The sequence below is a fragment of the Neltuma alba genome, unplaced genomic scaffold (genome assembly GCF_004799145.2).
Source record: "Neltuma alba isolate B1F8T4 unplaced genomic scaffold, ASM479914v2 tig00012092_pilon, whole genome shotgun sequence".
Taxonomy (NCBI): Eukaryota; Viridiplantae; Streptophyta; class Magnoliopsida; order Fabales; family Fabaceae; genus Neltuma; species Neltuma alba.
This window is the reverse complement of record NW_021636649.1, coordinates 208156-217585: the sequence shown is the minus strand read 5'-3', so window position 1 is coordinate 217585 and position 9430 is coordinate 208156. Positions and strand designations below refer to the sequence as shown.

Sequence of the window (9430 nt, the reverse complement as noted above, 5' to 3'; positions counted from 1 at the left end):
CAAGCATAATTCATTAAATGAAAACAAAGTCTAATCCATACGTAAGTTCATAGCTACTCTAAGTCTAGAGGAAAACTAGCCACACATGGCTAAAATAAAATCCATAAAAATAAAATTCAAACTGAAAAGAAAGAGTTCAGATTTAACAAAAGAATAAAGATGGAAAGAGGAAAACAAATCTCTAAGAGGTCCTTCTCCGCTGTCGCTAGAAAGAGAATCGCCACCTCTGCTTGCTACCTCCAGTCTGCTCGTCTCGATTCCTCACTGCCGTCACAACGGAACCAAGAATTACAAATGGATTCTGCCGCTCTCTACTCGCTGCTTCTTCTCTGCCTTCAGCTCTCGCTGCAGTTGACAATAGCACGAAGAAGTCGAGATGCTCACCTGCTGCTCTCCCCGGTTCCTATTTATGAGTGTTGCGCGCCTTCTCTCCCTTGAATTGAATCCACCGCCTCCTATCCATATCTATCCGTATATCTCTAATAGAATATAATATATTATCTTATATCATGATGTTGTGCTTAATACAAGATATTATATTTGACTCATTCCTTGATTCTTGACCGGGACCCACAGCTTCTTCTTTTCTCCCCTCTTCACGCCTTTGATTCTCATATGTGAAAATATATATATATATATATATATATATATATTATTTGCTGCATATGTTGCTCCTTTTTTGTCTCATCTTTTATTTGTGATATTTTCTTCTCTCAACAATTTTATATCTCCTGCATTAAAAATAATAAAAGATTTGAGTAGATTTTATGCAAAATCATCTTTTATCTTATAATTAATTTAAAAGAAGATACATTAATAAAAGATAGTTAAATAGGTATAAATTATCCACAGATTTCACTAAATATATTTCAAAATCTATACCTATTTAATTATAAAAATAATCATTATCAGTGGTCCAGATCGTAACGATGCATAACCACCTTTGCTTATTTGAATCGTTTCGAATAAGGAATCAATGACAATCTTCAAAAGCCAGAGATTAATTTCCTTAATCCTTATATATGCTCCACCCAAAAGAGTACGTTTATCAGAAAAACAGCGAAGGTTCATCATTCTATAGCTGTTAGAATAACATGATGTACTGCAAAATTCGAAACCCTTCTTACCCACTTAGTGGAGGACAAAATCAACGGATGTAATAATCACATTAAGCGACTACTATGCAATTATTCGAAATAGTTGAGAACCATCAACTTCATTCACATGTGGAAGTCCCTGTCCATAGGGCTACAGCCCTACAAGAGATATACTGTAGTTTAATTTGTTAATAGTGGGCCTATCATACAGTGAGGAGTCTTGGCTAGTTTGGTTCATCCTGAGAAAATAAAGGAAAAGGGAATACAGAGTTTATTTATCGTCTATTAATAAAATGACAACCACTCCCTCCCTCCCCCCCCCCCCTCTCTCTACACTTAAATAAGCCATGCAACATTATTCAATCCACTTGTATAATTACTGTAGGCATCAAAACAAGTAATATAATGTGCTTTCACTTTCTGCATGAATTCAATTCGAACAATCAGATTTCACCAAACGCATGACCCATTACTGATGTGCAGGCAAAATTTTATTTTCCGATAATTAATTATTAGAAGTCTGAAGTTGTGAGAATTTCAAAACTTTGTTTTCAAGCAGGCTTAAGCATTTACCGTTATCTTAAGAGAAAAATAACCAAACTGAACTATAACATTGAATTCCTTAAAAACCAAGAAAAAAATAACAGCGGTCACTGATGATTAACATCCTTCTCAAATTTAAGAATTATGTATAGGAAGGATTTCTGAGCTTTTATGATGGCAAATATGAGTTGAAACACTTCAGAAGACAAACTAAAAGATGGACGACAGTTTTTAAAACGATAAAGGTTACTTAAAAGGCGATTTAATTAATTTAAGAATATATCGGGACTAGACAACACACATATGCATTAATTACTTAAGTATTCTTAACTAGCACTCTTTCTATCCTTAATATAGGACTTAATTATTGAGTTAATTTTAGTCTTAAATATAAGACATATTTATCATATTTATTAATTTGTTTTTAAATTATCCATATAGATACTCCATCAACCATAGTAAAATAAAAGAGAGAGGAAGATATTCAGGAAGATGATTATGGTATTTAAAAAAATGTCATATTTTTTATAATTAACTAACTTATCTAGTTTTTTAAATCTAATTAAATTAATTAAATAAGTCTTATAATAAGAATCGGTAGAATATTATTGTCGAATATTGATCCATCACAGTACCAAAAAGTTAAGCCTGCATTTGAAAAAGAATGCTAACAAATACTACCAATCATGTATTGTTGGCCCAGGTCTACAGTCTAGGCTTGGCAATTCTGTCACATCCCAATTGCCAAGTTAGATCGCCGTCATCCTGTCTGATTCCTCTCTCTTTCTCGTCCCTTTGTAAATTGATGGTTTATACGGATGAATAGAAGATAATAAAAACTGACCTAACTCAGTAATGAGACTGATCGAACAGGTTTAGATAGAGATTTTAACACATATATATACTTCTCTACTTATGCTCTTTTTAATATATGCATGGACCTAAAGAGAATGACTTGAAGAGATAAATTTCCCTCCAGTTTAATTTGTTTGTTTGGGCACTTGAAACCAAGATATAACATTCAATTTTTGTTGTCTTGAATTCTTAGTCTATCCGACTTGGAGAGAATATGGGGAAAAAAATCACTACTCTACTCCTAAATATAAGATCCATTTTGTAATATAATTTACAGTACAAAATAAATTTTATATTTATGACGGGAGGAGTAATATTGATCAAGTGCGAAACAGCTGGAAATGAGTAGTGGTGATTAATGATGGTTTTTGAGCACTTATGCTTTGGGTTCAAAGCCATGTTTTAAGTTTCAGTAGTCATTGTCTCACAAGCTATTTCCACCAACGCTTAATACATGGGCCGAGACTGTCCACTTTAATTTCATCCTTCTACCATCATCACGTATTATCTATCCTCATCCGCTACTTAAATTTTACTTCTTTCTTTTGTATCGGAAGGAGTAATATTGATCAAGTGCGAAACAGCTGGAAATGAGTAGTGGTGGTAATGATGGTTTTTGAGCACTTATGCTTTGGGTTCAAAGCCATGTTTTAAGTTTCAGTAGTCATTGTCTCACAAGCTATTTCCACCAAACGCTTAATACATGGGCCGAGACTGTCCACTTTAATTTCAACCTCCTACCATCATCACGTATTATCTATCCTCATCCGCTACTTAAATTTTACTTCTTTCTTTTGTATCTTTGCCTACTTAATGCACTCGTCCTCCTTTTTACACGTACGGAGAGTGATTGGATCCGAGCCTCCTAATCTTATTTTCGGAAACAAACGTTTTAGAATCCATAATTTTCCCGCTGGATCATGTCCCCGCGTGCGAGCAACATTTTATAACTAAATTAGAGCCTTTCAGAGCTCAAGTGTTTGGTCTTGAAGCATGCTTCAAATTAAAGATGCTGCCGACAGTTGGACGGAGACAACCCTTCGATATATATGCAGACGTAGGGCCATATATATATATATAAATATATAGCCCCTTAATCTTCAGTGGCCTTAACCCCGCGTGTCATCTTGTGATTGGCACGATTGATGGTTCTGTAATCTGTCCTCTTTTCGTTAATCAAGCAAGATGGAAATGGAAGCTCCAAAGAGATGCTTGTCTGCTGATTTTTCTTGTCAAAAACACAGATTATGTGATTTTTGTAATTAGGTAATGATTATAACATTATTTAACAAGTAATTTGCGGACTAGAATCAGAGTTTGATAAGTACACATATCAAATTTTGATTCTCCTGTGTGGTAGCAATCATATCTCAACAGTACTTCTATCGAAAGCCACTAATTTCTCCTTCTTATAAATGAAAATTGAGGCTATAATAAAATTTAACCGCTAATATACTAGAAAAAATTTCCCATAATATAAATATACTTGAAATTAAAGCTAACTTCCACGCGTTAAATCCTATAAGTAATAATATCTTTGAATAACTTTTTCACGTAATTAATTTGTTATTTAAGAATTTAAAATGCAATATTTGTAGACGTACGTCACATGAAGGCTCGTGGCATCCTTGCATCAAGATGAGCAAAATAGAAATCACATGGAATTGCTCATGCATCAATCCGCACCAAACAATACTCGATCTTTTGAAGTACGTAGTGGAAGAGAAAGGAAGAAATTGAATGTGTGTGTGTGTGTGTGACAGACAGAACCATCCAGAAATTAAATGCTTGTCCTTTGCAATTGAAGCGCACACGCTCACAGAGGAGGAGGCCCAGGCAACATTACACTACTGTTGGGTAGGACCTCATGATGGCTTGCCATTAGCTGGACGGAAAGCTATCTTCTTCTGAGACGCTTCCCATTATTTGAATGAATCATCCTCTAGCCTCCTATTGCCCTATATATATATGTATCACATTCCACCCCTTCCATCCACCACTTCTGTTCGATAACGAATTCGCCCAAAACATAACTAATAATCGCGTTAACCAAGCACCTCCATACGTGACAATGCCATGTCTTACCCAGTGAGAATGGTGTTATGGGTTCTGATATCTGCTGCGTGCGCTTGGGGACCCGCCACCTTTCTGCAAGACTTTCGAATCACTTGGTCTGATTCCCATATCAGACAAATCGACCGCGGCAGGGCCATCCAACTCATTCTTGACCAAAACTCCGGTAACTTCTTAGACACTCTCTTTTTTTGTATATGTTTTTTATTGATCTAAGGGTAAATTAAATTAAAATTTATATATATATATATATAGCGTAACGCTGCTTCTTTACTCATCAGGATGCGGGTTCTCTTCCAAGAAACAATATATGTTTGGTCGTGTTACCATGAAGATCAAGCTCATACCGGAGACTCGGCTGGGACTGTCACTGCATTTTATGTAAGTTATTATTTATCATTATGTTCAGTTTTGAAGTGACTACAGAGGCGCATGTAATCAGTACGTTGTTGCGTCCGATTTCGGTGGCAGATGAACTCGGACACTGACTCAGTTCGGGACGAGCTGGATTTCGAGTTCTTGGGGAACCGTACTGGGCAGCCCTACACGGTTCAGACAAATATCTATGCCCACGGAAAGGGTGATAGAGAACAACGGGTCAACCTCTGGTTTGATCCTTCTGCTGATTTCCACTCCTACACCATTATCTGGAACCATCACCATATTGTGTAAGTCTATTCCAACACCACACGCGGGTGTGTCCAGCTTGGTATCATTAATTAATTATTGCTTTATATATATAATAATGTATGCGAAATTGGAACTGTATATGCAGTTTCTACGTGGACGATGTTCCCATCAGAGTTTACAAGAACAACGAAGGCAGGGGAGTCCCATACCCCAGGATGCAGCCCATGGGCATATATTCTACGTTGTGGGAGGCGGATGATTGGGCAACAAGAGGCGGGCTAGAGAAAATTGATTGGAGCAAAGCACCATTTTACGCTTATTACAAGGATTTCGACATAGAAGGATGTCCGGTACCAGGACCCTCCGACTGTACCTCCGACCCAAGAAACTGGTGGGAAGGCAGGGCTTACCAAGCTCTGAATGCCGCGGAAGCTAGAAGATACAGGTGGGTTCGTATGAACCACATGATCTATGATTACTGCAAAGATAATTCGCGCTTCCCACTGACCCCCCCTGAGTGCCTCGCCGGCATCTAATATTCCATGGATACTGAGTTACGCACGACATGTCGTACACATATCAATTATGGGTGGCACCCGAGGTATATAATTTGATGGTCTTGTGTCCGTACTCGTTAAGCTGAGAGTAGCCCCTGCAGTAGAGACCAGGGGCAAAGTCAAAACCCACTTGTTGCTGCTGGCTCTATGTTCCCCTGTCTAATCGGAGCGCATTATTAATTGAAGTTTATATAGGCATTATTATTGTGTGAAGCTGAAGGATATAGTTTTATCGTGTCGCATTGCAACTTTCAAAAGCTGAATAATAAAGATAAACCGATAAATTTCTAGCTAGCCATGTAAGGAAGAGAAGTGGTCTGTGCAGCTAAGCCTATATATATAAGCATTAGGGTGAGTGTTGTGTTATGTATGCCATCGATCAATCTGGCGCATATGGTCCCCGAAATATAGTCATAAAGGTGGACATGAGAATCAAGAAGGCGATCCCACGCTAATTCAATATTCACATATGCCGGCCCAGGGGCAGGTTTCATGTGTGGTTTGTCAGGGCTCCGGCAATGGTCATTTATATTATAAGGAACGTGGGAGATGACTGAGCTCTCTTGACGGTCTTTCTTCGAAGCGTATAAAAATCCATTGGGACATGGGCGTAGTAAAACGTACGTGGCATATAATTATATAGATAGTATATTGACGATGCCTGCCAATAAACAAACAGATTGATAAAACTGAAATGTTAATTGTAAATTGTGGGAATTTTTTTAATTCTTGAAAAATCAATTGAGCGCGTGTGCTGTGTCAACAATAGTGATAATATTTATATGTCGGTGATAGGTATTGGCATCTAAATGATATTTTTTTATACAAAATATGATATCGGATGCGATAGATAGTGTTGCATTCAAGGAGCTTCAAATCCAAAACTGAAACAGTCTCCCAAAAATGTTTTAATCGTAGGTGTTCGGATGAGTTTCTCCTTTTGTTTTCTTTGTTTTTCATAACACTTATGATGGTGAATTTTCTTTTTGGAAATATTATGCCAGATAATCCGCGTGAGTTCATATTTATTGTCAATAACAATTAAAATCATAAAGACTAGAAAGATTATTATTGAAGGACAGAAAAGTCATCAATGGGTCATTATTGGTCATTCCTGGACAGTGCCATATCTGTTTAAATAATTTTCTTTTCGTGTTTTCTATTTTGTTTCCTTTCCTTTCTTCTCCCTTCCTCTCCCTTAAAAAGGAGCATAATCCACAAAATAATAATTGATGTTATTTTGAATTTTCGAAATAATAAATAAATAAATCAAAAACTAAAAGTTCTGTTTGAAAGTGACCAATGAAAAAAATACCACGACTTGGTAAAGAGTACTCGCTCACTGTTCCAAAACAAAACAGAGAGCCATAGATGACAAGACGACTAAACAACCCATGTTCGCAAAGGGGCCGGGTCCACGACGCCTTTTTCCTTTCGGCTTAGGGGAGATAAATGGTACTTACACACCTCAATTTGCCCACGTTCCCCAGTCCCTATCAACCCAAACCCAATGTTTCAGTACACAAACCCATAAAATTGCCAGCTTAATTTCTGCTTTGTTCTGCTTTAAAGTGGGAGCCCAGTGGATTAAAGGTGATAAATGCCTCAATCGTCTTTTAACCCGAAAAATGAAAAAGGCCTATATGGTTATTTAACAAACCGACGAGAGATTAAGCCTGCAGGCTGCGGCCCTAAGCTTGCAATGGAAGGGTGGGAGAATGTAGATTCTTTTTGTCGTTTGCATTTTGTTCTTCGATGTGAATATATACTAACGCTGTTCCACTCAAAAAGAGAGACCAAGTATCTGACACTTCCATCTTCTGTCTGTCTCTTTTAACTTTCAGCTTGGAAGTTTTATTGCATACCACACTGCTTACTTTTTTTCTTTTTTCTTTTTTTTTTTTTAAATGGCAAGTCTAACAACACATTTCGCTCAAAAATGAGATATGTGCAAGGCCAAAAAAGCATAGAAATCATCTCCCTTCATCATTCACCACCTCTATGATTTAGGGGTAGGGGACAATCAAATGTACAAAAAGCTTCATTTCTAGCATAGCACGCTAAATGCGATTTGAACAAAAGCCACCCGCCCTCCCACAATAACTTGCAAGATGGGAAGGCTTTGGTGTCTCTTCCAATTATACGACTTACTTTTTAAATACAGCATTATTGGTGCGTCGAAGTGAACCATTTATTTGCATTTTGATGCGCTCCTAGTCTCTTACAATTGTTCATATTTACACGAGTTCATTTGATGCATCTATATGAAGCTCAAAATGATCGCTGTATTATTTGCGGTAGGTTCTGCATATAGTTGAGTGATAATTGGGCTTTTAATTATGTTTGTTAGAGGTTTAATCCCTTGTTTTGTGTGTAGAAAAAGATCTTGTGAGGATACTTACGGCTCACTTTCATGAATTTTATACCAAAAACAGAATTAACTTTTCGCCAATGGCTGGAGGATACATGGGACACGCCAAAAAAGCAAAAAGAAATGGAAGGGGCCAAAAAAAAAAAATTGGCCCCCGTGCAACTCTGCAACCATACAAATACTCCACGGTTCCTTAAAATTTCTTCAGAGTCGCACGTTTGGAGTTACTATTGATATGTGGTTGCTCCTTTACTGAGAGGAAACTGTCATAAACATAGACTGAAGTGGTTGGCGCATTTTCTGGCATTTCCCAGAAGAAATGGAATGATGACAAGGCAGAGTAGTATGTATGCTGTGGCAAACACAGACACGCGCACACACACACACACAGAGTTATCAGCTAATGAAGAATTAAGAAAAGCATGTACTCCTCCGATCCTTATTATAAGACCCAATTTGACTTTTTATTTGGTCCTAATTATAAGACCCAATCCATTTTCTCTTTTATATTTATCATTTTTTTCCAAGATAATCCTTCTAATAATGATAGTTTTAGCCAATATACTTAATTGGCAAGGATATTTTAGGAATAACAACACTTATTTATTATAAATAACCAACTTAACTTACTTCCTTAATCTCCTCAAATAAGTCAATTGGGTCTTATAATTAGGACCGGAGGAGTAATATAGAAAAACTAGCTTTAATAAGGCGATGGGCATGCGAGACAGAGACATCCCATTCAGGGTCGTTGAACAGAGACTTAAGCTAACTCGCGAACAGACAGGCATGTGAACAGGCGCCTAAAGAATTAATCTTTATTGGACATGCTAGGTGCATCCCCCTTGCTGTTTCATATATATATATATATATATATATATGCTACAATAGAACCGTAACACTCAAATACTCAAAGAAAGAGCACGAGTATAATTGCAGGTTCCCTTTGAAGTTTAAAGCTGGAGATCAAATTTCTCGATTTCCCTACCTATTGTGCAGAGGATTAGCTCCCGTGGGCACGCCTCTCTTGTCTTCCAAATGATAGTTTTCGGCGGAGACATTAGCCGCAGTAACATTGGCGGTGAGATTGAAGAATCCAGTGGCAGTACCAGCCGACCCCGCGTAGCAAAACATCAATAGAACTAACACCACGTAGCAAACTCTCATGTCGTTGTCCTGATGGAGTCGAATGCCCAATATAAGCTCCACTTATACGCCTCTTACTCGATCAATCTCTGGAACCCATGAGTTGCAGGGCCTAAGGACTCATGCTCGGCTTAGCTTCAGACGAAATCAAACTATCT

At 37.5% G+C, this 9430-nt stretch overlaps 1 protein-coding gene across 1 annotated transcript; it reads left to right on the top strand.

Moving 5' to 3' along the window:
* Positions 1 to 4589: 4589 nt before the first annotated feature.
* On the top strand, positions 4590 to 5787 carry LOC114722422 (probable xyloglucan endotransglucosylase/hydrolase protein 6). The gene is given in 5 exon segments (XM_028908455.1): positions 4590 to 4734; positions 4850 to 4915; positions 4918 to 4949; positions 5040 to 5236; positions 5344 to 5787. Coding segments are annotated over 5 exon segments (831 nt in total). The 3' UTR covers positions 5735 to 5787.
* The last annotated feature ends 3643 nt before the right edge of the window (positions 5788 to 9430 follow it).